Source organism: Drosophila subobscura, chromosome J, assembly GCF_008121235.1.
Source record: "Drosophila subobscura isolate 14011-0131.10 chromosome J, UCBerk_Dsub_1.0, whole genome shotgun sequence".
Lineage (NCBI taxonomy): Eukaryota > Metazoa > Arthropoda > Insecta > Diptera > Drosophilidae > Drosophila > Drosophila subobscura.
Window position 1 is genome coordinate 14,017,844 of NC_048532.1, and position 27,231 is coordinate 14,045,074.

General features: G+C 45.4%; 4 protein-coding genes across 4 annotated transcripts; 1 reads left to right on the plus strand and 3 right to left on the minus strand.

The window, feature by feature from the left end:
* The first annotated feature begins 207 nt into the window (after nt 1-207).
* LOC117893525 lies at nt 208-1,630 on the plus strand. The gene has a single exon (XM_034800165.1). It carries the CDS (start codon nt 218-220, stop codon nt 1,628-1,630), a length of 1,413 nt encoding a protein of 470 aa, XP_034656056.1. The 5' UTR covers nt 208-217.
* A 226-nt stretch (nt 1,631-1,856) lies between these two features.
* LOC117894748 lies at nt 1,857-22,434 on the minus strand. Its single transcript, XM_034801959.1, has 10 exons — nt 21,725-22,434; nt 10,657-11,039; nt 8,721-10,013; nt 8,526-8,656; nt 5,152-5,382; nt 4,273-4,597; nt 3,756-4,212; nt 3,272-3,689; nt 2,305-3,200; nt 1,857-2,260 (listed from the first exon to the last, which is right to left on the minus strand). The coding sequence occupies exons 2-10, from the start codon at nt 10,787-10,789 to the stop codon at nt 2,257-2,259; spliced, it is 3,888 nt and encodes a 1,295-aa protein (XP_034657850.1). The 5' UTR covers nt 10,790-11,039; nt 21,725-22,434; the 3' UTR covers nt 1,857-2,256.
* Nucleotides 5,501-7,321, minus strand: LOC117894752 (cilia- and flagella-associated protein 157). The gene has a single exon (XM_034801966.1). The coding sequence runs from the start codon at nt 7,304-7,306 to the stop codon at nt 5,516-5,518; it is 1,791 nt and encodes a 596-aa protein (XP_034657857.1). The 5' UTR covers nt 7,307-7,321; the 3' UTR covers nt 5,501-5,515.
* Nucleotides 22,435-22,925: 491 nt separating the features above from the next.
* On the minus strand, nt 22,926-24,202 carry LOC117893320 (protein FRG1 homolog). The gene is made up of 5 exons (XM_034799908.1): nt 24,046-24,202; nt 23,798-23,980; nt 23,536-23,734; nt 23,272-23,471; nt 22,926-23,200 (listed from the first exon to the last, which is right to left on the minus strand). Exons 1-5 carry the CDS (start codon nt 24,102-24,104, stop codon nt 23,053-23,055), a joined length of 789 nt encoding a protein of 262 aa, XP_034655799.1. The 5' UTR covers nt 24,105-24,202; the 3' UTR covers nt 22,926-23,052.
* Nucleotides 24,203-27,231: the final 3,029 nt, after the last annotated feature.

A 27,231-nucleotide genomic window follows, 5' to 3' on the forward strand; every position in this document is an offset into this window, starting at 1 on the left:
TAGTGAAAATATATACCTGAAAATAAACTTTATTAATTCAGCAGTTGAAACAAAGTTCCTTTTTGCTTATCCTACGAATAATGATCCATCCAAGGGATAGTTTCTGGTTATATCAGTTGGAAATCTGTTGGAGATCCAGCTAGCCAGTGCGGAGTACTTCTTTCTTTTTATTTTGTATTTTTATAAATAGTTAAAAAATTCAAAAAAAAATATAAATATGAAGAAGTTTTCCCATCCCATAACCATTAATCCGAATGCCAAACATTTCCCCGACTCGTTGGCAAACGTTTTGTTCAGCATGGAAAAACTTGAAGGCATAGCACTCGCTTGGCCCACTTGCAAGGGCAACTCCAGAAGGAAGCAGGACCTCAGAAGCAAGCAGGACTGCTCCTTTCCGGAAGTTCCCTTAGCCAAGACTCCATCTAGCCTCTATCCGTTTCCTCAGAGACGGCCAGGTGGTTGGTATGAGAACAGCAGCCTAGCTCATAGCAAAAACACATTTTATCAGCTTCTGCAAGAAAACCAAGATCCAGATTCGGTGCGGAAGGTGCCACCGATGCCGGTCTATTATCCCATGGGAAATCGTGTGGATATCAGAAATATGAACTATACGAGAAGGTTGCCCAATGACGGCAAAGTGTATGCCAACAACAATCCCTATCTGGCAGTGAATCACATCCACAAAATCGAAAGGCTACCTAAGCCTCCTAGTTCTTCAGTGGCATCAAATGTGCCGACAATTTCCAATTCACAAGATTTTGTACTCAGTTCTTCGTCGCAAATGTTTGAACCCAAACCAAATTCGATTCGTAAATTAACACAGCATAAAAAGAGCACAGGAAAACCAAAAAGGAAGCGAGGAAAACAAAGTAAACGAAGTAATGCATCGAACTTATTGAAGGAGCAGGCAAAACAGTGGGACACGGTCAGTCTTGCCCGCTCAAAGAAATCGCAAAAGTCGGAAACAGCCTCTATTGCCCCCTCAATGCTCGAGGAAATTGTTATCGCTGAGAAGCAGTCATTGCATCCGATCAGAAGCGGTTTGATAGTCAAACCCTATGAACAACGTCTCGAAGACAGTCAAAACGATCAAGGGGAGCATCGAAGAAGCATCCTAAGAGAGAACAGGAGTCGTGTAGAGATACATAATAGAGGGGAAGAAACTCCTACACCGTCCTATGAAGAGCAGCTGACTCAGCTTAAGGAAATTCTTCAAGCAGACACTTTCTTGCAAAATTCCAACCATGATATAGACATTGAAAATATTGTACCAACTGATGTACTTCATTATCCATATCCTATGTTCGATGAAGATACTCCCAAAGTTGAGAGTTTAGTGCAAACGAAGAGTGAAATCCACTCGAAGCAGAAGTTGGGTGCACGGAAAACGGGGGAACCCTTGGAGAAGATAGTTCCACCAAAGAAAACTGACTGTTGCATTTGCCAGAGGTTGCATCGCAGACAGACGAAGGATGCGCCCTTCATGGCGGAGATGATGAGGGAGCAAAAGCGGCAGGAGTTGCTGGCATACCGCAACAAAATGTTGGCTGCCAATCCCAGTCATAGTGGTAGCACGTGGTGCAAGACTCTGGACAACAACGATCAAATTGTTCATCAATTAGTTTCATAGACTCACGCGATATGCTTGACGGAAATATAATTTCTCTGAGAAGTACAAATATTCGTATAACTTCTCAAAGAAATTGTATTTCCGTAACTGGCATTTGTTTTGAAATAGAAACGATATTTTAATATATAATTTATGTATCGTACAAGTTGTGTTTATGTATCATAGCATAGAGGTCAGGCAGGGGCACAAAAATCTTACAAATTAAACTTATTTTTTGATTCGTTTCTTTAAGTTCCAAAAATAATTTCCACTACGTACACAGTAATCGTATAATTTTGACTAGAATGTTTGGTTTAAATGCACTCAAAGCTGTAAATAAGGATCACAAAGGGCAGGCCATAGCTCTAAATTCTCTAAATCAAAGATGGATAATAATAAAAACAGATTGTGGGTCGTATCTGTGTGCGATTAGCTTAAACTTAGCTGCAATATTTACATTTACAATGTGAGACTAGAGACTTACTCTCAGATGTATTCTAATCCTACTCCAAGGTGGTCTACGTTTCTTATCCTGCTGTCATATGTATGTGAATGTGTACCCGTACTTTACAGAATCCTAAAAATGCTATGGCTAAAAGTAATCTCCATTATTTGTGCTGTTCCTATATATGTACATAATACTCTCGTTACTCGTTACTCGTCACTCGCTACTCGTCACTCGTCTCTGCTGTTACACGGACACCTCCCGCGACTTGGAGCGCAGCTTCGTTTGCAGATCATCGTGTCCCATTCTGGACTCCTTTGTGGCTGTCATTTGCTTCAGCGTCACCGTCTCATAGTCGCTGCCACTCTCGTCCGCGAATTGTATGTCATCCAGTGCCAGGAAATCCTGCAAATCGTTCGTGGACTTCTCGCAGGCAGTCTCCTTCTCCACATACGACCCGGTCATCGAGTCATTAGGCTCCGAGTCGGCCTCCAGCTTCTGATGCACGGCGGCAATCTCACTCGGGTGAGTCCGGACGGTGCGTATCTCGTGCTCTGGTGCAACGCCTGTGCCCAGGGAGCATGTCGAGAGGAATCTTTGCTTGGAGTGGCGTCGCTGCTTACGGGACATGTACGGCGTGGGCTGCTTTCCATTCTTCTGGGCAGTGGAAGTCGTCTCGCAGGGGGAAGTGGCCTTGGAGGCGAGCTCGCTGTTCGGCGGCGAACGCTCCTCCGAGCTGGGCGTGTTGTCCGCCGTGTGGGAGCGGCTCGACTCTGTGTTGCTGGCTGGACTCAGATAGTGGCCGTACTTCGGCATTTGAATCTCCTCGTACAGCGGCTCTGCCTCCTCCCGCTGCGGCTCCGGCGTCTTGTCTTCGTCGTCACGTTCGGCCACCTCCTCGAAGGGCGGTATCCACACCAAGTAGGCCGGATCCATGCCCAGATACGAGCCTGGTGCTGAGCCTGCGTTGATCACGTTGTAGTCGTAGTAGTCCAGCTCGAGCTCCTCCTGATTCCCCAGCGAGAACTCGGAGCCAGGCCGCGCGAGCAGCTTCCTGCGGTTCTGCTTCTCCTTGGACTCCTTGGGATTGCTGGTCGTCCGAATGGTGGCAGTGCTGACCACGCTGGCGGCAGGAGAGTAACAGCCCTGCAATGAGGATATTTATTTAGCTGTAGCTATGATTTCTGGGTAACCTAAATGAACGAGTACCAACTCACATTCGTCAGGGAAGAGCTGACACTGCGCGAGCCCAGGCGACCCATTCGCAGCGACTCGGACACGGAATGCAGCGAGCTGGCATCCTGTAGACTCTCATCCAATCGGGAGGAGAGCAGCTTCAGGGTGACAGCATCGTAGCGATCCGAGTACTTGCTCATCCGCTTGCTGTTCATCGGCGGACTGTTGCACAGGGAACTCATGCCGGAGGATATAATGGACTCCGAGTCCTTGGCGCTGTCCGGCAGCATGTGCGCCTCTGGTGAGCATTCACCGTCGTCCGCTTTGGAGGACAGCACAGCCTCACCGGACGAAGGCGAACCGATGACACTGCCACCATCCAGCGATCGCGCAGGCGAGGATCGTTCGTTCCGCAACGTCAGCATTGAGGCGGAGCTGCCAAGCTCTTGGATGGGTTCCCTGAAGGAGAGAGAGCATAGAATGTTAGAATCTTTCGGTGGGGAATGGTCCTCCATGAGTACTCACCCCTTGACCAGCAAGCCATTGGGGCAAGCGTCCTTAAACTCCGTCTCGAGGTTCATGTTCTCAGCGTCCACACTCTCCCGGAGGATGGAGTGTCGCAGATGGTGCTTGGGTCGCATCTTTACCAGATAAATAACCTCGGAAAGCAGGGTCGTGGTCGATGTGGCACGGGACGGTGGACCGTGCAGCGAGCTGAGCGATGCCCGAGGCGTGTGCAGGCGTGATCCTTCGTCCTGTCGAAGTGCCACAGCCAAATGATATTTCCGATACCGCACCACATACTGAGCTCCGAGGAGAGCGCTTATCAGAATGATGATGCTGGCAAAGATCATGGCACTCAGGTGGACCAGGGTGAAGCGTAGACGTGACATCGCTGGCTTCTGGTGGATGGCGCGGCTCTTGCCCGAAATTCTGGTGGCCGCAATGAGCGTCGCACTGCTGTTGGCTCCCCTGGCACCAGCTGTGGAATGGAGGCATTCAAATTGAAACTGCAGTTGGAATTTTCAGCTAAAATACTTACGAAGCTGCTGCTGAACATTGGCCATAAACCCGCCAGTACAGGCAGAGGCTGTTCCATCCTCAGTTGTGGCGGACGTCGAGTTGGCTGCCTCTCCCGATGAAAACTCCACCAAGAGCTGTCCGCCGCTGGACTCAATGACCACGGGAATGTGGTTGTAGACATGGCCGCCCTCGCCAACAGCTCCCTTGAGAGTTAGGCCGCCGCCGCTGAGTTCCACCAGCAAAGTGGATGAGAGCGAGGGTCCATCGCGCACCTTGATGTACTGAGAGGCGCAGGGCAGGCGAAGGAAGCTCAGCACAAGGGAAATGGTTTCCTCACCATCCACCTGAGGATAGAGGAGTTTTCTTTGAGTACGAATGTAATTGGCCCCTTCGAATTGGGGTCGATATGTTTTATCTACGTTCAAACGGAAGTTCGATTCTAGCATCCTGCCTGCCTGCCTGCGTGAACGTGCCAATTGGTGGTCTAATCAACCCAATTGTATTAAACATAATCAAGGAGAAAGTTCGTTCCTGAAACGTTGATAGTTTTGGGGTCGGACGGGCCCTGTAATGGACTTGACAATACCACTGGCAGTGGGGCATTTATTATGCATGAATTCTGTCTGTGCCACCCCCAAAAACATCTCTGTGGCATGCAACATTAACTTACAATGCCTTTGTCACGGCGGCCGGCAGCATCTGAGGCGTACAGGAATTTTATTCATGGCCAGCACATTTCTGAATGGCATTTTGGCATTGTTCAGCTTTATGGTTATTGCCGCAGAGCAGACCTCTTGAAAGAAAGAAACTTTTCGTCCCATCTAGAGTGTCCAACGGTCAAGGGGGTCAAGTGGGTTTGATTCAAGTTTCGGTGGGGGTCAGGGAAGGTCACACATACCTGTATGAGCCAGAAGGAGCGTCCCGGGCAGCTTTGAGTGGCTCCCGCGATGATCCGCTTGGGCTTCGAGGCGCCCAAATGCACAATGCAGCCGCAGCGACAGCCGGGTCCGATCTCCTGACTGACTTCCGAGTTGTTTGATTTGCTCATCGTGCTGCCGGAGGTCTCGTAGATGCAGTCCCAGGTATCGGCAATGCTCTTGCCACATTTCTCTGTCTCCACGGAGGCGCCCTGCAAGAGAGATAAGGATTTCCATTAGCTCAAAAGTTACGGGAGTAAAATCAAAGTTTAATGAACATTTCTTTACAGTTTACAAAGATTTTTATTTGCTGATCAACGAAAAACACAAAATATTATTTAATACTTAGTAGAAGAGATTAATATCGAAGTCTCCCTCTTCCTCCACGATCTCTTCCATGTCGGATGTGCGAGTGACTCCCGTGATGCTTTCGGCACTTCGCATGGACTTTGTCTCACTCGTCTTGGCATCCTCCACAGAGACTAGGAGTGGGGCGGCGGCTGGTGGTGGTGCGCTGCCCTCGCTGCTGGGCTTCTTCATGGACACATCACTGCTGCTGCCTTCCGGCTCTTCCAGCGGCTCCTCCTCGGCCTCGATGAGATCGTCCTCGCGGGAGGAGGACACATACAGCGTGGTGCCGAATTCCACGTCAATGATGGAGGGCTCGTCGCCGCGGCGTCGGGCTTTAGCGTCCTTGTCCTGGTCCTTTTGCTTCGTCAGGTGGTCGGGCAGTGTGAGATCCACCTGCTGATCGACAACTTCGCTTCTGAATATCTCGTAGGGCGTAGCCTTGGGCTTTTGAGGCATGAAACCCATCTTGCCGGGTGCATACAGCGAAGAGGTGGCACTGCCAATGGACACCACGGACGGAGTTCGCGGCAGCTCCTCGGAGTGAGAGCTGACAATGTTCATGAGCTGCGAGAGCAGATCGATGCGCGCCAGCTTGCAGAGGGACACTGCCTCCTCCTTGACATCCTCGATGACCTTCGGTTCGTCGACATCCGCCACAACCAATCGCTCCGGGAAGAGCTTCACGCTCTTCTCGGCTATGATGGCATCCCGCACCGTGACCTTGATCTCCTGTATCATGCCACGCAGGCGCTGTATCTCCATCTCGTGCTGATCGTGCACCACTGCCATGTTCTTGTTCTCCAGCGAGAGGATCTCCATGTGCTTGGCCAGAGTGCGCAGCTTGCCCACCGCCTCCTTCTGCTTCACCTGCTCACACTTCTCCGCCTGCTGCTTGGCCTCGTAGGCCCGGCGGTACCGCAGCACCTCCACGTACTTGGCTTTGAGTTTCTCGTAGTTCTTGGTCAGTCCCTCGATGATCTTGATCTTGTTCACGGAATTGCGCACCAATTCATTCTTGATCTGATCCAGGGCGCTGTACTGCTCCTCGATCTCCTTGTGCTTCTCCTTCTGGTTGGTGTACTGCTGCTGCAGCTTGATCTGTGACATCACCAGCAGATCGATCTCCTTCTGCAGGGCAATGTTCTCGCGAATCAGTCGCCGCGTGTAGCCAGCATTGCGGATCTCGCTGGAGCGTGTAAAGTCCTCGGATACCTGGAGTAACTTCTGCTCGACTTCCTTCTTCAACGCATCCTTCTCGACCACCGCACGCTGCTCCATGTTGTACAGCGCCTCCTTTTGCTCCTTTTCCTTCTCCTTGAGATCCGCCTCCTGGTCATCGAACTTTGCCAGCAGGATGTCCCGCTGAATGCGGAATTCATCCAGCGAATTCAGCTTGCCATTCAGCAGCTTTATCTCGGACGTCAGCTGGTCATGCATGGCCTTGTACTTGCCCTCCAGGTCGCCAATCTTCTCCTGCGCTGTCTTGTTCTCCTCATCCCGCACCTTGGTGATCTCCAACAGTCGCTCCTCCAGCTCGGTGATCGAATTGTTGCGCTCCGCCAGCGTGCGCTCCAGGTGAGCGGCCACATCCGTGCGATCGATCTCCACTTCCTTCAGCTTCTCGTTCAGCACAATGTTCGACTCGTCCAGGGTGGACAAATGTGAACGGAGGCGTGCCAACTTCTGATTGAGATCCGTGATGGTCAGCTCATAGAAGGTACGATCCACCATGGTAATCTTGTTGGGATCCTTCTTCTCCTTTTTTCCTTTCTTCTTTGGCGGCATGTTGATGGATTTTCTACGTTTTACTTAATTCCAAATTGTGTGTTTGAATTTTGTTTGATTGTTCATTTGATTCAGCTACGAAATGACAGAGGTGACGCGGAACTCCTGCCGTTTCGTTTGAGTAAAGTAATTCAATAAATTCCTAAACAAGCAACAAAGTTCCAGCGTTGTCAAGGCTATGAGCTTTGCAGCAAAAGCTCGCCAAACCATAAATAAACACGGAAAGCTTTCGCTTACTCCAAAGCTAACGGAAACTATAACTGTGGCATAAATATTTCACAATTATTAAAGCTAATTGAAGAGGTTTCTAGGTTCCCATGGTAGCCGTAGGGACTACTTTTCGTAGCATCAAATAAAAACATGAAAATATAAAGTGGAAAAGTTCATTGCTTCTTGTCACAATAATTATGGAGTGCAAACTATTTTGTATTTGTGTGAAAGGCTGCTAGCTGTACCCATTCAATGTACTCCCTTTCATTATGCCCCTCCATTGTTCCGGGTGCTGCACAGCCAGCGGCAAGGCAACGCTGTGGATCTACACCTACTGGCAGTAGTAAGTGTGGCAAACATTTAAAAACTTGGGCCTGTAATTGTTCTGAACAAGTTGGCAAACTGTGAACAAATGTGTCCCGGCTCCTATCTGTGCCGGAAGTTTTCGGATAATGAAATGCATGGGCTGAGGAGGGGGGCGCACTGTTCCGCGCACTGTTTCCCCACAAAAGAAACAAAAAACGATGAAGTGAGCCGACGACACCGACACCGCTGCTGCCGCGCACTTGTCGGAAGTGCCGTAAAATCCCGCATGCTGTCGCCCTACACACACCCACAGGCCTCCACACACAGATAGCAAATGGAGTCGTCCCCTTGCCGTACAGACGAACAAAAACAATGAAATAGTTGTACAGAGTGCAGCAGGGCGTGTTATGCTGCGGGGAATAGGGAGGGAAGCCAAGTGGATTGCGAACTAAACTGGAAAGAATACCCCCCGCAGGAGCAGGAAAACAAATGCCTAAACTTTAGCACTTATTCCGTGTGAGTCTCGATACAAATGTACAGATGTAAGCATTGCATTAATCATTCCCTCAAGCATTCAATCAAACTTTGACAATCAACTACATGGCATTAAGCTCGGAAAGCCCTTTAAGATGCTCAACAAATGCCAAGCTAGTTTTATGCTATTTATGTTGTTGGATATTTGATATCTTATTAGTGTACAAACCTCACAGAACTTGGCTCCATAGCGCGGCGGTGGAGAGTCGCAGAAGCGATAGCGATTGCGGGTTCCTCCCAGGCAATTGGTGGAGCAAGACGTCCACTCGCTCCATGCACCCCAGCCACCAGTATCGGAATCTGCAGATAGAAGATGAAGCTGTAAGTTCAGTGAAACTCCATCAAAATAGAGGGAAAAACCTACCGCTGACTGGCAGTGTAGGAACGCAGTCCATGCGCACATCTGCCACGGCGCCAGAGATTGCTTGACTGACGTACACAAAGCAATACTCCACGTACTTCTCGGAGAACAGTTCGCAGGAAAAGTAGAGCGAGTGCTGGCTCTTGACCACCCGCTGCTCGGCGACGTAGTGCAGCGATGTGGGCGGCTTCAGGGAGGCCACATCCGCGCGCAGCTTCGCGTAGAGACGCACCCGATCGCCCTGCTCCAGAATGCAGCCGGGATACTCGTACAACACACCAATGCCCGTGTGTGGATCGCAGGGAAAGATGCTCCTGGCATACACATTGAAGACAAACTCATCGCTCCAGTCCACGCTGAGCAGCCGCCGTGTGGTGGGCACATTCTGGGCAGCCACCATGGGCCGCAGCTGAACGGCGTAGTTGCCGGCCAGACCGAACAGCTGGCAGCCCAGATGCAGGCTTTTGTTCTTGGGAAAGCCACGCACCTGCTCGGCAAAGAGCACGCTGGACCGGGAGACATTCAGGATGCAGCTGCGCTCCTTGCCGCAGTAGACCAGCTCCAGCCAGAACTCGGGCAGCCCGGGAACCTTCCCCGCTTCATCGCAATTGACTTCGGGGAAGCGCAGCGTCACCTCCACAGGGGCCTTGGGGTAGGTGCGCAGGCGTACCGGACTGACGATCATCTCGGCACTGGGCCACCGCACATCGAGGGTCTGCTGCAGCCGCTCGTCCTGCGCTGGCACGAGCGTTGTCGTTGTCAGTGTGGGTCTGGTTTCACTGCTGATTCCTCGTTCCACGTTTGAGGGTGCATCCGATATGGTCTTTAGGTTGCTGACAACCTGCATCTCGTAGAGGCCGCCCAACAAGAAGGTCTGACAGGGCACGGTCACCTGTGTGACATTGAAGCGTGGATCCGGAAAGAGGGGTATGTTCTGGACCACCTCCTTGCGCTTCCGCTGGAGCAGCACCTGGCTGCCATTGCTGCTGGCTCTGCTGCTGCCATCGTGCTGCCCTGACGCCAAGCCCTTTTCCGGTGAGGGCACGACCTCATCAATGATTTTGCTAATGACTAAAGTGCTCATTATGGTATTCCTGCTCGTCAAGGAGTCCCTCTCCATCGCCTGCTCCTTGTGCTGCTGCGGTGCTCCTCGTTCGTCGCTGCTCAAGTGTGGGGGCGTGACAGGCGGCCCTGTGTCGTTTCCATTGAACTGAATCTGCACATGCAGGTCCCCGCTGAGTGCAGTGAATGTGCTCGGGGACATCAGGCGACCTTTTCGCACCGCCAGCACGTGACCTTTTGTCGAAATCGAGCCAAAGACAGAGGCCGAGCGGAGCACAATGCGAACAGAAGCCACAGCAAAGGCGCCGCATGAAAAAGAGAGATGAGAGATACAAATTATAAATCCCTGTAATTCATTTCTTGTTCCCCCCAGTCCGCACTCCGCTCTCCGCCTCATGGCCCCCTTTCAAGCTATTCATTCAGCTTTTGTGTGCGTTGTCGTCGTCCCTCTGGTGGTGTAAATTGAGATGGAAACAGAAGAGCCACAACAACAGCTCTCCCATTTACGGATTAAGGAGACAAAACAAAAGCAACAGGAAAAGCTGCGTTACGGCACACCGAACATCCCATACCCTTTGGCATTCTGTGGGTTATAAGTATGTGTGTGATTTTAGAAATCCTTAAACCCCATGTCAAAGTCTGTTTAATTGAGTGACACTTGGAGACAAAGGCTATCGAGTATGCCACACTCACCCCTGCAGCTGGAAGGGTCTGAATGTGTACTGAAGTTTACTGATTTACTGACTTAATAATACACACAACAAATGGATCTACTTTTAACCTACTAGGAAACAGGTTCCCCGACTTTAAATTAGATTCTCTACTCTTAAGTATATTCCCTGCCTTGCAGTCTAGTTTGGTGTAAAGTTTCACTCACTTGTTTCACTCAGCAGGAGCAGCAACATTATGGCTGATATAATAATTTTCCACTTGACTACTGATTCGAGGCCTGATGCCATCATTCCGATTGTCTTCTTTCGCTTGCGATTCGCTGCCATCTTCTCTTTCATATTTTTTCTGCTTTTGTTCTGTTTTATTTGTGCCTTGTGCCCCCAATTTAGTCAATGGATTGGGTCCACCGGAGCTGCTGCTGCTGTCACTACTTTGGCTGGGGTTGCTGCCGCAGCGGCACTGGGACAGTAGCCGGGAGCAATTGGAGCTGGGCGCTGGCTGTTATCCCTCATTGGGGCACAATGGCTGGCATCTGGTTAGCTCTTATCGCTGGAGGAAGAAGGTGCCGTGCCGTTTCGTGGACATATTCTGAAAGACAAATAGAAAGAGAGAGCCACACAAATCAATTGCAGGTAAAGTCTAATGCAAAAATAAGATAAACGAACCGAAATGAATACAGGACTGTGAGAGGTTTGATGAGTGGTGAGCGTATGCCCAAGATTCTGCTTTCCTCTCTGCCCAAAGGGGCATTTTTTTGAAGGAAACCAAAGCAGAATTAAGGACGAATATTCGTAGGTACGTTAGATAATATTTTACTCTTCGATTTGGGATTCTTTATCCATCTTTTTCCCCCATTAAAGCTCTCCCCATTACTCCCTGAGCTCTCATGTAATTTTTTCCACCCGAAGCTAATATTATGCCTAATGGAATACCAAAACTTATTCCAAACTCTTTGTGAAAGTTCTTTTAAGCATTAGCTATGAATCAGCAGCAGTCCTGGCATTTTTCTCTGTCTGGACCGCTTTCCGTTTGAGCTTAAAAAGTCACTTTCGATTCGATGATAGTACTCGTGCAAGGCAAACAATACAAATGACAACTCAACTGAAAAAAACCTTAAAAGTAAGTGCCAGCAGCAAAGGGTGTCAACGGCCCCCTTTCGGACAATAAAACATTCCCCATTCCCAGCCACCCAGCCACCCCCTAAGCCAAAACAAAAACCCTCCTCACATGTATGCCCTAGACCGTGTATCTACATACATAAGAGAATGAGATTGTTGTTCATATGTAGGTACGTGTATTGTATGCTTTTGTATATGAAAACTCCTTTGTGCCCCAAAAGAAAACAGCAATCAAGAACCAATTGTTGGGGTAAAACATTCCGACTAAAAGATACCCGTTTCCCGAGATATTGAAAGGGAATTTGGAAGGTGAAATATTTGATTCTTCATCGGAAATGTATAAGTTTTACCATAACCCATGGAACCCATTCAGCCAGATCCATGTTAAATATATAAAACATAGTCTAGAGGCATATTTTGTATCAAAAAAACCTTCCTGACTCTACCAACTTCTTTTATATGTCGTACACCCACAATATGCCCTTGGAGCCATCAAAATATTGGGTATCAAAAACAGAATCAACCCTCATAAATTCTTAAACCAATTACAAGTCGTGCACGAAGCATTTTTATGGCGATTATTTTCACAATTCAATGCAATTTCATGAAAGTTATGGCCCCGTCCAGTCCAACACGAGCGAAATAAAACAAACATAAAACTAAGCAAAATTGTGATTCCAAGTGCCAGGGCAGAGCCTGCTCCTTATGATTCTCACTTCAAAGTAATAATAACAATAATACAGACACTGTTTAGGCAGAAAGCCCAAAATAACTCGCTTTATGTGTCATTTGGGAGCACAATTGTTGCCATAGTGTCCATAATTTGTAAATTATTGTGGTATAAGCACTCGAAACTATCTCTCTAATGGCACATTTAACAAGCGTTTAGTCAAAGGACATTTTCAATTTCAATTTGTGGAGTAATTTTAGCTTTTATGTGGCACTTTCGTTTCCATTTTCGTCCATTAGTTTGACTGCAGCCGACAGATGGACGCTAACGCCACATTGCTGTGGCCCTGGACAAGTATTAGTTATCAATTCGTTCTGTTGACCCATCCACAAGCCATCGGTGGAGTGCCGAGACCACTCAGATGTGTTGTGTGTTTCGATGTGTTTGCTGCCTCACCATAATTAAATAACTTTCGTACAAATACGAGTATAACACATTCTGAAGCAAGGCAAGCAGCTGCACAGCCCCTGCTCCAGCTCCAGGTGTGGCCATTCATCATCGGCAGCCCCTTAATATGTGGGTATGATGACTGAATCAACCATAAACTTTATGCCAGTTTGAGTGTTGAAGTTCTGTAGCTAGTTCCAGGTGCCTAAATCCACCCCCAACCCCTTGCTGCAGCCTTCCTTCATCATTAGCGAAATCTGCCAACGTCATTGGACCCTGCCGCACCCCATCCTATCGCTCTCGTAGGAGTGTAACTTTAATTACGGACACGCACGGATCGTATACCGATAGGCAGATGGCACATTGCACGCCTTTCGCGCTAATGAGTCGGACCTGCCAGGGGACTCCACATGACACATCTGTCCGCCAGTCCGTGAGCATTGGAACGAACATTTCTCAGTGGAGGGACAAGCGATTGCTGGCTGTAAGCTCCATCGAATTTGTGGGTTGTCTACAGCCAGACGATTGGGATACACATCAAACTCTGACACTTTAATTTTGTGCATTCTGTGTTGCCTTTTCTATGCGCTTTTCGGTTGCTCTTGGCAATATTTGATTCAACTTTTGCATGGGAAAAATATTATTGGATAAGGCATTGCCTGAGGGCTATTTACAATTTATTTATAGCGCATATCAGTTTCCATCCCATTTAGAAAGTGTGGAAAATGAAAGCAGCAATCGGAGCGCACACTTTTCATTGCCAAAAATTTGCTAAACTTTGCGCTGGCCCCCCACTGTGCAACAGGGGAACGCCCACAGTCATGATTATCGATGTCGCTGTCGGCGATCGGAGGGTGGCTGGTGGATGGCATCGGAAAACTATTAACTGCACTGTGCGGACCTTTGCATGGCCCATTATCCTGCCAGCCAGTCGACACTCGCCACCCGCCACGGACGCTAATCGCTCGCCTGGCCCGAGCCCGGGACCGCTGCACAGGCCTCCCAATCGTCGCAGCGTGGAAAATCAAAGTGATTGCGGCAAAGAAAATTATGGTGCATGCCTGGTGCCTGGACTTGGACCTAGGGGGCAGTGCGACACGGCTCTACATGTCAATGCCCCTGCCTGACTGGTTTTTGCCGTCTGGCTACGCTACCAATTCCACCCTCGCCTCTGCCTCTGCCTCTGCCACTGCCACGGCAGAGTATCTCCGCCCTGCGAGCCCAGCCAGAGTGCTGTTATTCATTATATTTTGTGGGCAGGGAAAACTCTGCACGGACTCCGCCGGGGGTGACTCCTCGTCTATGGAAAACTCACACAACCACACACACAGCAGAGAACAGACGAGAACTCGTCGTAGCTCCGTTGGGGAGAAACTTTAAAATGCGCAAAATTCACCCACAAAGGAAAAAGGGGAAAAATGCAGATTTTGAATACATATCCACACATTTACATGCTCTGTTTACTCTTAATCAATGGACAAGGCTGAGAACAAGCTGAGTTTGCAGGGTTTTCCATGTCCGGTAACGGAGGGGAGAGGGAGCCAGAGCCCGCATGCGGTTCAAAGTCTCGCCTCAATGGGAGAGGAGTGGAGCGATGAGCGACGAAGGAACGTTGTTTGGTCTCTCTGGCAAATGGGCTTAAAACTACAAATAATAAATCCCCCTGGGCTGTAATTGCCCAACCTGGACCACAGCCATACACAAGCTTGTCCTCATTTCATCCAAAATGATGGTAAGCAAAAGCAAAAGCAAAGCCAAACAGGCAGGTACATGGGTATTAGGCCACGGCTAAAAGGATTCACTGAGGGATGCAACTTTTACGAGTGCATAAAAACAAGAGCGGACAAAATCGAAAGCGGACTTTGACTGGAAATCGCTCGATCTACATACATATGTACAACCGCTTAAAACGCTTAAAACAGCAGAGGATAGTGGACTTCATAGTAGATTTAAATATAAATTTAGATTTAAACTACAATTTATTTTGGGACAACATTTGTAGAGGCTTCTACCTCTTTGTGGCTGTTTTTCTCTGCAGTTTCATCAGCTGCTCGGTTCACCCACTTTAAAACCGCTGACCCAAGCCGTCAGTGCAAAAATAAATGCAACTCAAAGGGGGTAAGCTAGAGCAAAAATGTGGCAAGCACGACGGTGTCTTAGTTGTCGTTGCACTTGACACCGAAACCACAAAGACTTTAACTACAATGATTTCCATGGCACGTCAACCCTTTTTGTCGCAGCAAAACGAAAGCCACGAAAGGCAAGTATTTAAATTCCATTTTAACACAAAAGAACTATCCTCACCTATGTGTGTCTTCCTCCGTTCTTGGAAGCTCCCACTAATTGTCTGTCAGAAAAGCTGCAACTTGAAGTTAGCTGGAGGATGGGAAAGTTGTTGCTTAGTTTAGTTTTTTCAATGCAGTTTTCTCCCACAAGCAAATCATTTTTATGCAGATTCATAGCATCAATAGATTCCTGAACATCCCCACCATAAAAATGGTCGAATCAAAGTGAAAAATACCCGATGATGGATAGAAATATTCCCAACACTTGCAGAGTGCATCCAATCCACTGGGAGTGGAGCGTACGAGTATGTTGGGTTCGCTTATAAAATTGTAAAGCAATTTTAACTCCAGACTGCATCTCCGCTGGTGGCATTTTCCGCAAGACTAGCCGCAACAGAGGCACTCGCGTGCCCCATGCAATTGACATTGACGTTGGCGCCAAGCTGTGGGTGGTGGGTTGGGAGTTCCTTTTGGAGTTTCCAGCTCCTGCTCCAGCTCCTGCCGTGGCTCGTAACTCTTTCATCAGAACTAAGGGTACCTCATCATGCGAGAACTGCTCGCATGAAGCCTCAACAGTAAATAAAAGCACGACTTTATTAGAATGGAGGTGCAAAGAGCTTATCCACCGCAGACGGCCCTCAGGACGAATGCAGCACACAGAGAGAAAGAGAGGTTCCAGGTAGAGGCCCGGCCATATGGAAATGGAATGCATTACACGAACAAAGCTACTCAAGCGAGCGCCCTGGGGCAACGACTGGATTGCATGCAGGTGGACATTAAAGAGAGTCGACACCGACCCCAATCCCTGCCGACTACGAATATGACTCCTCCTATCCGCCAGCCAGCCAGCAAGTGCTACTTAATAATTGAAGACCCTGGCGTTCGCACCGTCGTAAACTTGTCGAGAGCCACAGCCAGAGTCTGGCTCTACCAACGTCACTTTAATAAACGTCTGCGACGTCTGCCCAGGAAACTTCCCAGCGACTAGACCGCAATCTAAGACAGTCCTCCACAAGCTTCTGAGAATGCAGACTAGAGCCCGACCCCTTTGGGGGCTTAAGTGTGGGTGTGTTCGTTCCGATTCTGGCTTGGCATCCGCCTCTCTGCTGCCTCTAAACTAAATGTGCACTTAAATCAGTCAGCCACATTGTCGGAGTCCGCCTCCTGTCGTCCGCACTGCAAGCTGCTCGCCCCTAGTCCGCCCTCGAGCGAGTGTCTTGTGGCTGTCGTCTTTGTTTCGTGCCGCTCCAAAGTTGGGCAGACACAGACCGAGGCACACAACTCCAGGCAGAGTCCGTGCAGTTGTCGCTGTATTTTCGGGAGCGTCTCAATATGCTTGCCAGAAAGGGGAAGTCGTATCAATGACGCCAAATATCCAATTAGGGGGTTTATTAGACGAGTACAAAAAGGGATTCACATGCTCGAAGTATCTTTGACCAAAACACAAGGAAGACCCACAAATGGCACCCTGAACTTTTGTTGGAGTCTTGCAATTAATTCTCATTAGCAGTCAGTAAGGGAATGGGATATGCCTCTTGGAGTATCATGAGTTTAAAGGCGTTTCAGAAGAATAAGAATTAAGTTTTCTGTGTTCCACAGTTTAAGACTGTGGAAAAAGTAGCTTACAGCAAACAAAATAATCAAATGCCATTTCTATTGGGGAAACTTGTCACCAGTCTCGGCATTCCATGACCTCTTCCCCATCTTCTCTTCCACTCCCTCTCATTATGGTTTATCTATTCATAATTTACCATCTGGCGCGAGTGTTTCAACTGAGTCAACTATACATACGAGTAATCCAATCAAATTACGAGCCTTCACGTGCCGGATTCCCCTCATAAAAGCTGTGTGGAATGCCAAACTTTGTGCTGCATGAAAATGAATTGTAGTCAATTTAGTTTTGGCCTAAATAGATAATTCCGCCCCCACATAGCGTTAGAAGGGCTGCGACAACAAATCTGTAAATCAGCAGAAAGAAAAACGAAAATATAAATTGCGTATACGAATATTAGGGTCACGAAATAAAAACTCCCCAAGTTGATTTCCGATTGAAGCAAGCCCAGACAGTAGCCAGAAGCGCTTCAAGATAGAAGTTGGCGCTGGGTTCGGCCCCTTATCGACTGGGGCACAATATTCATACATATTTGCATAACGCTTCCATAGAGTCCTGTATTGAAGCGACACAACACTCCCTTGCAATCTCCGGCTCTGGTCTGGAGAGTCTCCCTTTTTGTCTCTTTTTGCGCTGCGCAAAATGCCACAAGTCGCCTCCTCGTTCGCATCCTTATATTTGATGTCGTTGACGCTGGAACAGCTGGAGCTTGATTTGTCAGTTTTTATGGCAGGCAGCCTTTGAGGCGCCAGTGCCGCCAAGCGAAAGGAATCCATTAATCGACAGCAGACAGCACGCCCAAAGGATTTTATCCCCAAAATATAATGAGTCGACACAAATACTTGTTAACTTTTTTTCGCAGAAGAATTTCGATGTTATACCCACAATAAGTTGCTGCCATTCGGTTTGATTGATTTCTGCTTTGGCCGACATGTTGCGTGACCAAAATGTGGGATTTCCACAGAGCAAATGTTGAGTCAATAATAATAATTACTCTCGTGGGAACACACAAACATAGTTCGTGTCATATAGAAATATTTCTGCAAACATAATTCTGACGGAAGTAAACACAAAACGCGATGACAATGAGGGCTTAAATTCGCTAAATTCTACACTAAACATTCAGAGTATCTATTCACGAATCTACGCACTAAACAACCACAAATCGAGCCATTAAACATTTTGGGGATTTTTGAAATTAATACCCGATAACGGCTGCAATGCTGTTTTGAATAATGCTGTGAGATTGAAATTGTAAGCGGCTATATTTTCGCCTTTTCGTTCGCTTCATTTGCTGTTGATTTTGTGGTTGGGTTTCAGGGACCGCGTAGCAGGGCTGCTCGGGATGATTAATGGAATGCGCATTCGCCATTTGCCATCCCATTCCACCCCAACCAATCCTCCACCAGAGCGTTCGTCCATTACGATAATGAGCGTGGGCTGAAACCAACTCTGTTTGGAACAACAGCCAGAACTGGAGTAAGCGGGATGCTTTGGTGAAAACAGAGCTAATATCTTGTGCCAGAATCTTGAAGTTCTTAAGTTCTTTGCATGTGTAGCGTGAATATTTGCTGCTCCATAAAAGCACTCTCTAATCAAAGGAAGGGACAGATTAAATGAACAAATTTTGAAAGATTCCCCGATTAATAGGTGTGGTGCGTTACGTGGAAAAGTAATCAGCCAGAAGCTGGTCATTACTTTATCTGCGCAGTGGAGTGCCATGGCCCAGAGGCATGGGGCCAACCAATGGACCAGAAGCCCAGTTCCCAGCTGCCAGCTGTGTTGGTGGTCGGCCATAATTGTGCCAAGCGGCCGGCAATGGATCTAATTTGAATAAAAATGGTTCTCATTACGTGCAGCATCACGCGCTTCCGTGCTGCGGACAGATACATCAGATGTAGACCGAAGTGTGGCGCCTCCACACACACACACACAGACACACACCTCATACACACCATCAACGGAATCCAATCTTACTGCTCCCCAGGTTCGTAGGCAAAATTGTTTATGAGAAAATTGTTTTGGGGGAGTAGGTGGCAGCGAGGGAGAGAGGCTTATGACACGCAATAGAGAACCTCTCCATCCACATCCAGGAAGCGGAAGTCTAATAAGTGGAGGCATGGGCATCCCCAGGAGTTGCGTGGCTGAGTGGAGAAGTGGGGAGGAGGGTAGGGGAGTGAGTAAGTGTTGGAGCACCACGTTGACTTCGATTTATGTTTGCCACGAGCCAACAGCCAACCGAAAGTAAATTAAATTTGCATTTTTTTATTAGGAAGTATTTTGCTGAGTCGCAGAGTGGGAATCCCCATGTTTGTTGAACCCCAAAGGTGACACACTCCCTTCCTCCCTACCGAGTTGACGGCAAGTCAAGGAGGGAACTGAGACTGAGTGCCTCTCCGTCTAATTGTGCCTGTCCCTGTTCCTGTTCATGTTCCTTTGCCTTGATTATTTTCATTATTTGGAGGTGCAAGCATTCACAGGAGCATAGATTTGTGTTGTGTGTTTGTTTTGTTGACAGAGACGGAAATACTCGTACATAAGGGCACCCCCACCACACACTCTTCACACACTCCCAGAGTACAGTCGTATAATCGCTTACCGCCGGATTACATTGTCGCATAAATTGCAAAATGAAACTCTGAATCCGGCTTCAGTTTAATTACGCACATTTTTCCGTATACGGAAATGAAATGCAAAGAAGATTATAGGATAAAAGCTCCTCGGATATCATCCTTTACTCAAGCAGCAATCCAATTTGAAATTAAATACCATGAAGCTGCAGAAAACTTTGTCTCTGAGTTTTTCCGAGAGTATTGCTTATCCGAATATATGAATTTAATTTCAGAATTATCTGTGAAATCTGAAGCTGCTTGAATCATCTTGCTAATCAAAACGAATCACTTATTGTTGTATGCCTGCCAAAATAAAACCATCGATCTTCGGTGTGCGAGCCTAGAACTTGCTCTGTCTTAATTTGCTCAATAAATCACTTACTTTGCCTTTCGCATGTTCGAGTATGATTAATTTCGTTGGACTAGCATCAAAAATTTATTAATAAATAATTCCGTCACTGTTCTACTATGATATGTTTTCACAGCTTTAATAAATGATTAAATGATGATACATATTTTTGCAAGAACAAAATATTTGGGAACACGTCTTGATTGACTTCAACTTTATGCACGCTTTTAATGAGGAACCGGGAGAGAACTGATAAAGCTGCGAATAGAGTGCAAGCCATGCATGCGTTTGCGTCTCGAAACGTTGCTTTGAAGTCGGACATGTTTATGCATGTCTTATCTCTTGCCATCTCCCTCTCTCACAGATAAACGCGAGAGCGAAAGTTTGCGGCCGAACAAAAGCACAGTGCATATGCACGTCTGATGCATACATGCATGCATACACACATATACATATGATGCATATGCATGTGTACGGTAGGTCACGAAAGCTACGATAAAAGTGCAGCAGCGTGGATATCTCTTCTTTCCCTCCAAGCAATGAACGAATGTTGATGGCCAAGCAAAACTTTGTTGCTTTAGCTTCTGCAAGCTTTTAAGATGATCAGTTGAACAATGTGAACTTCTTCCCGTTTCATTTATCTTTGTAAATACCATATACCCTCTGTGCTCTACTCATGGCTGTGTACTGGGTGTATAATTGCAATTAAACAGAGGGAATGACATGACGGAGAAGCCGTGCAATGCGTCTGGCATGCCATGCCATGCCATTCTGCGTGGTCATCGGATATCCTTGCCTCTGCATTCGGTGCTGAAAATGAACAGCAATTCCCTTGCGAAATGCAAACAACTTACCAAAGTGAAGCCCTACGGAACTAAGTAAATTGTTGGCTTAACAAATTGCTAATCCCCATCCAAGCCACTGGAATGAACTGAAAGGAGACTGGGGCATGCCTCCGTCTGCATGCTACGCAAGTTTTGATTTAAAGTAGCCAAAGCAAAGATCTCGAACTGAAATGCACTCGGGGCGTGCAAATGTATACCTAACACAGGAAAATCCTTCATCACGAAGTGTTTCCGTCTCAAGTTTCAGTGTGAAAATATTTAAATTTAATTGTGTGGCACTTGAGCACAATCGAAGGCCTGCATTTCTTTCAACTGCTTGGACAACGATTGCACTTCTGGTAGTTCTCCGAGAGGTCATTTCGCTTAGCTTTTAAGAAAATTAGTTTAAAATTAATTAATAGATTTTCCCCATAACAGCTCTGTGACTTTTAGAATACTCCTACGAGTGGAAGAGTACGGCCCAGACCTCGGGGAGCAGGGAAATATTGGCAAAACTTGGGATAATCATCCCGACCAACACCACACACACACACCCAGACCCCACTCCCTGCTCCTTGCCAGGCGGTTCGCTTGGGTGGACGTACACCAGGAATTTTGCTCACTTTTTAATAGTTTGCAAACCGCGGAAAAGCTATGTCGAGCTTAAACACTGTTTCAAATACTTTTCGGTACGCACAGAGCGTGTGTGTGTGTGTACCCCCATGGGTGGGGAGCTCGAACCCCTTACAAGTCAAAAATACTTCAAAAGTCCTTGGCTGCGAGTAAACTCCAATTATCCGCCGTTTCCGAGTTGACTTTCTTTAATTTAGCAGACAAGCATCCGCTAAAGAGAAGTTAATCGCGTTGCTCTCTCTTACTCGTTTATTAAAAAGTCAAGTTGCTAGCAAAAATGTACCATGGAAGGGGGTACATATAAATTAATGACTGGGGATACAAGGTACAGAGCTGTCGTCGTCGTCCCACTTCGTTATCAAGTTATTCATAATTTAATTTTTCATGTTGCCTGAAAAAAACCCACTTTAATTGTCAAAGAGAACAAAACGTTTGAAACAGTCAACAGATGCTGTTGAAATAAATTAAATCTGATGGATTTCCATTGTCAGTTTTTCCGTTCCATACTATCATCTGGCCTTCCATCGAACGCCTGTGTGCTTGACAATAATACAGAGACCCCCAACAAAAGGAAAAAAGCTGTCAATGCAATTGCATATTCATGGTTCAGAGGAAGCAGGGGTATATCCTCTTCAATAAGATAACAAATGTTAGGCGTATCACTTAGGAGATCTTGCATCAAGCAGCCGTTCATAAAAGTTCTACCGATTTTTGCATACTTACATAAATATATCCCAAAGATGATGAATCAATTTTGAATGCCAGGTAAGATTCGATTCTTTTAGAATATGTTCCTTGTCGTCCTGCTGCAGTTGCGTTTCCTTGCTGGTTCTAGTTTACTTCGAATTGATTATCCCATACCTGTCCCCGCCACAGGGAAAAAACACCCCATGTTGCATGCAATTTTGGAAACACCACCAAAAAGAGAACAGGAATACGAGCAGAGCGGCCAGACAGCAACAGCGAGGCTTACTTTATGCGATTCCAATTGCCAGTTTTAACGATTGCAGTGCCTTAAATTTGAATGAGATCACCCAATCGAGTGCAATGAGTGGTGCCCCGATGGCTTCACTTCTGTCACATATAGGGATCCGAATAAGTAGCTTATTTCTGCAACACACTTCACAATGGTTAAACCAATCGTATCCAGATAACCCACACACACTACTGATGTCACTGCCTTTCAGAGGACCTGTGTGCACTTGGTACCATTTGCCATTACTCGGAAAATTCAATTTTGACAATTCTCAAGTGACACTTCGATGGCGCACTAAACAACAGAACGGGTTGCGCTCTTGACGGCCTAGAGCTCGATGGAATGGATGAATCAAATCCCTGCTACTACGAGACGATGTATGATACGATTCAATCCGATGATGGCGCGGCGACAGGCGAGTGGACTTTCACCCACGAACAGAGTCCAGAGCAAACTGGCGGGCACGCGACATCAAGCCATCAGCCAAGGCGAAATAAAGCCACGAGCGCACGGACGAGCACGAGACACCACACGAGACTTCAGGCTCTGTCCTCACTTCCTGCTCGGCGAAAGCGAGAAGCGCACACTAGCGCTGGTGTGAGGGGGTGCGCAGAGAGAGAGAGAGGACGCGAGCGAGCGCACGGGGTGGTTCAAACAACCACCCAGGGGGTGGTTCGGGTGGTACATGTTTTGTATCGTGTGTTGTGACGCCGTCTGTTGCGAGTTGTACAAGTGGCAGCCGACGCGGGCCGGTAACAGGGGTGAAAAAGCGGGTGGCCAGACATTTCCTTTCCCCTACGTAGTACAAGCAACTGGCAATTCAACTAGAATTAACTAATCGTAGCGTGTAAATCTCTTTGAGAGCCCTTGTTCCTGCTGCAAATTGGTGCATATAAAGCCTGAAATGTGAGCTGAAAGGTAAAAATCATCCTACAACTATAGAACTAACTTTGCATCATATAAGAGGCACAGTACACATTTATTTGTACAATTAAATGCAGACTTACTCATCAATCAGCATCAGAAAAAACACAGAATAACATTTATGAAATCAGCTCTGACAATCAAGCTGCTTTCACTTGCAGTAACGATCGGCTTTCATTTTGCTACGTCTGTCCAGAAGAGTTTCATGCAAGGATCCTTGCGCCTTGGCTTCCTCGAGCTCTTTTATGTTACTTTTGCTGATCAAAATCTTTTTGTCCTGAAACTTTTGGAACTTTTTCCTGAGAATCAAATAAAAACAAAACGTACGCTTTAGCTTGAGAATAATCGCGTCTGTGGCGGCCGTACTTACACATAATTCTTTTCCACTTCACCCAAGTCGCCCTTCTCTTCTTTGGGCTCCTCATCGATGACAACGTCCCGTGCTCCATTGCTTCGTACTTTGCAAATTTCATGCTCTCCCACCTTCTTGCGCAGGGCCACGCATGCATCGTCTTCGGGATCGATGGACATGAAGTGTCCGGTTTCTGCCAGCAGAGCCATTCGATTTTCCTAAGATCATAACAAATAGATGTAGCTTAAAACCTTCTTTTAGCACCTCAAGGGTGGTACATACCTCGAATACTGGCTCCCATTGCTCCATGCTACCAACGGCCTCTGAGCGTCCCGTAACCATTCCATCCTTTTCAATTTTAAGATACTTTCCGTAGCCCGATTTAAAGGCCACTTTGCGTTCGTTGATGGGAAATGCAGTGAAAATCTCCTCCGGCTCTGGCGATTCACCAGATCCGTGAGGGGCGCCCAGGGTAAACAGTCTGCAATATGCAATTGTGGATTATAATAACGTGCCCACAGTGCTCTTGCTACGGAAACATTACCCATTGTCCAGGGCCTTCAGGTAGCAGCGATTACCAAATTCTATAGCGACTGTTCCGGTCAGTTCCACTGCGGCCTTTGCTGCCCACCAGCCGCCATGATCGATTGCATCTTCGTCGACCTGTACCTTTGGCTTCTTTGAAGTTTCCTTCTCGTCCTTTTCCTTTTTGCGTTTCTTACTTTTTCTGTTGTAAAATGAAATGCTGACTGTTAATCACGAATGCAAAGTAACAGGTTTAAATATTCTTACTTGTGCTTCTCTCCCTTTAAAACTAGTTTTTTGATGCGTACATTGTCATAGTCTGACATTGTGTCTTTTATTTATAACTAATTAGTGACAATTTTCTTAAAAAAGCGGGAAATTCCAGTGGAAAAACGAAATTCTGATATTTTTATATTGTTTTAGTTGAAAGTAGTGTGGTCGCAGATTTATCTATAAATATAAAGCCTTCAGAAATGTATATACACAGAAATATACCGAAATATACAAATGTAACTAACCGTACAGTATGTATGTAAACTGTATGATTCTATTATTTTATATCCAACTGATGAATCAGTTTTCTATATATTTGGTTATCTTTCAGGACTTGTCTCCCATTCCATGGATTTTTTGCAAAATAATGTATAAACTAATAAGCTACCAGGTTTTTGTTGATCGGAAGTAATATTCCAGAATTTTGGGTTTCTGCTTAATATTACTGACTAGCCAGAACGCTTAGGACTGAAAATATAATTTAATCAGATATATAAATCAATTTTCTATAATGCTGGCTACTTTTAAAGACTCTCTTTAACTGAGTGTTGTAGGAAATAACGTTTTAACAAACTGGGCCAATGCCTAAAAAATCAGTATGCAAGGAATGCAATGTGTGCGAAATAAATTGTATGTAAATATGTTCAGATTGCTGGCCAACCGGCTTCAGCCAAGAATATGAAAATTATATCCAACTGATGAATCAGTTTTCTATATAATTGGTTATCTTTCAGGACTTGTGCCCCATTCCATTGTTTTCTTGCAAAATAATGGACACACAAATAAGTTAACAGTTTATTGTTGATCGGATGTCATATTCCTCGATTTTGAGATTCTGTTCAATATTACTGACTAGACAGAACTCTTACGACTAAAAATATAAATTTATCGGATAGATTATTCAATTTTCTAGAATGGTTGCTATTTTAATAGACTCTCTTTTATTTAATTTTGAAGGAAATAACGTTTTAACAAACTGGGCCAATGCCTAAAAGATCAGTATGAAAGGAATGCAATGTGTTCGGAATAAATTGTATGTAAATATGTTCAGATTGCTGGCCAACCGGCTTCAGCCAAGAATATGAAAATTATATCCAACTGATGAATCAGTTTTCTATATAATTGGTTATCTTTCAGGACTTGTGCCCCATTCCATTGTTTTCTTGCAAAATAATGGACACACAAATAAGTTAACAGTTTATTGTTGATCGGATGTCATATTCCTCGATTTTGAGATTCTGTTCAATATTACTGACTAGACAGAACTCTTACGACTAAAAATATTATTTTATCGGATAGATTAATCAATTTTCTAGAATGGTTGCTATTTTAATAGACTCTCTTTTATTTAATTTTGAAGGAAATAACGTTTTAACAAACTGGGCCAATGCCTAAAAGATCAGGATGAAAGGAATGCAATGTGTTCGGAATAAATTGTATGTAAATATGTTCAGATTGCTGGCCAACCGGCTTCAGCCAAGAATATGAAAATTATATCCAACTGATGAATCAGTTTTCTATATAATTGGTTATCTTTCAGGACTTGTGCCCCATTCCATTGTTTTCTTGCAAAATAATGGACACACAAATAAGTTAACAGTTTATTGTTGATCGGATGTCATATTCCTCGATTTTGAGATTCTGTTCAATATTACTGACTAGACAGAACTCTTACGACTAAAAATATTATTTTATCGGATAGATTAATCAATTTTCTAGAATGGTTGCTATTTTAATAGACTCTCTTTTATTTAATTTTGAAGGAAATAACGTTTTAACAAACTGGGCCAATGCCTAAAAGATCAGTATGAAAGGAATGCAATGTGTTCGGAATAAATTGTATGTAAATATGTTCAGATTGCTGGCCAACCGGCTTCAGCCAAGAATATGAAAATTATATCCAACTGATGAATCAGTTTTCTATATAATTGGTTATCTTTCAGGACTTGTGCCCCATTCCATTGTTTTCTTGCAAAATAATGGACACACAAATAAGTTAACAGTTTATTGTTGATCGGATGTCATATTCCTCGATTTTGAGATTCTGTTCAATATTACTGACTAGACAGAACTCTTACGACTAAAAATATTATTTTATCGGATAGATTAATCAATTTTCTAGAATGGTTGCTATTTTAATAGACTCTCTTTTATTTAATTTTGAAGGAAATAACGTTTTAACAAACTGGGCCAATGCCTAAAAGATCAGTATGAAAGGAATGCAATGTGTTCGGAATAAATTGTATGTAAATATGTTCAGATTGCTGGCCAACCGGCTTCAGCCAAGAATATGAAAATTATATCCAACTGATGAATCAGTTTTCTATATAATTGGTTATCTTTCAGGACTTGTGCCCCATTCCATTGTTTTCTTGCAAAATAATGGACACACAAATAAGTTGATGTCATATTCCTCGATTTTGAGATTCTATTCAATATTACTGACTAGACAGAACTCTTACGACTAAAAATATCTTTAGGATTTCCATCGGATAGAGTTTAATCGGAATCATATTTCGATTTTGAGAATAGACAGAACTCTTACGACTAAAAATATTATTTTATCGGATAGATTAATCAATTTTCTTTTATTTTTACTCTCTTTTATTTAATTTTGAAGGAAATAACGTTTTAACAAACTGGGCCAATACCTAAAAGATCAGTATGAAAGGAATGCAATGTGTTCGGAATAAATTGTATGTAAATATGTTCAGATTGCTGGCCAACCGGCTTCAGCCAAGAATATGAAAATTATATCCAACTGATGAATCAGTTTTCTATATAATTGGTTATCTTTCAGGACTTGTGCCCCATTCCATTGTTTTCTTGCAAAATAATGGACACACAAATAAGTTAACAGTTTATTGTTGATCGGATGTCATATTCCTCGATTTTGAGATTCTGTTCAATATTACTGACTAGACAGAACTCTTACGACTAAAAATATTATTTTATCGGATAGATTAATCAATTTTCTAGAATGGTTGCTATTTTAATAGACTCTCTTTTATTTAATTTTGAAGGAAATAACGTTTTAACAAACTGGGCCAATACCTAAAAGATCAGTATGAAAGGAATGCAATGTGTTCGGAATAAATTGTATGTAAATATGTTCAGATTGCTGGCCAACCGGCTTCAGCCAAGAATAAGGAAATTATATCCAACTGATGAATCAGTTTT

Coding starts and splice junctions, on each gene's coding strand:
- LOC117893525 (XM_034800165.1), top strand. CDS start 218: ATGAAGAAGTTTTCCCATCCCATAACCATTAATCCGAATGCCAAACAT.
- LOC117894752 (XM_034801966.1), bottom strand. CDS start 7,306: ATGCCGCCAAAGAAGAAAGGAAAAAAGGAGAAGAAGGATCCCAACAAG.
- LOC117894748 (XM_034801959.1), bottom strand. CDS start 10,789: ATGAAAGAGAAGATGGCAGCGAATCGCAAGCGAAAGAAGACAATCGGA. Junction 4,598..5,151: donor GCTCCTTCTGGCTCATACAG/GTATGTGTGACC, acceptor CTCTATCCTCAG/GTGGATGGTGAGGAAACCAT. Junction 3,201..3,271: donor TCAGCTCTTCCCTGACGAAT/GTGAGTTGGTAC, acceptor TCCTCATTGCAG/GGCTGTTACTCTCCTGCCGC.
- LOC117893320 (XM_034799908.1), bottom strand. CDS start 24,104: ATGTCAGACTATGACAATGTACGCATCAAAAAACTAGTTTTAAAGGGA. Junction 23,735..23,797: donor CTGAAGGCCCTGGACAATGG/GTAATGTTTCCG, acceptor TGCATATTGCAG/ACTGTTTACCCTGGGCGCCC. Junction 23,201..23,271: donor GAAGTGGAAAAGAATTATGT/GTAAGTACGGCC, acceptor TTTGATTCTCAG/GAAAAAGTTCCAAAAGTTTC.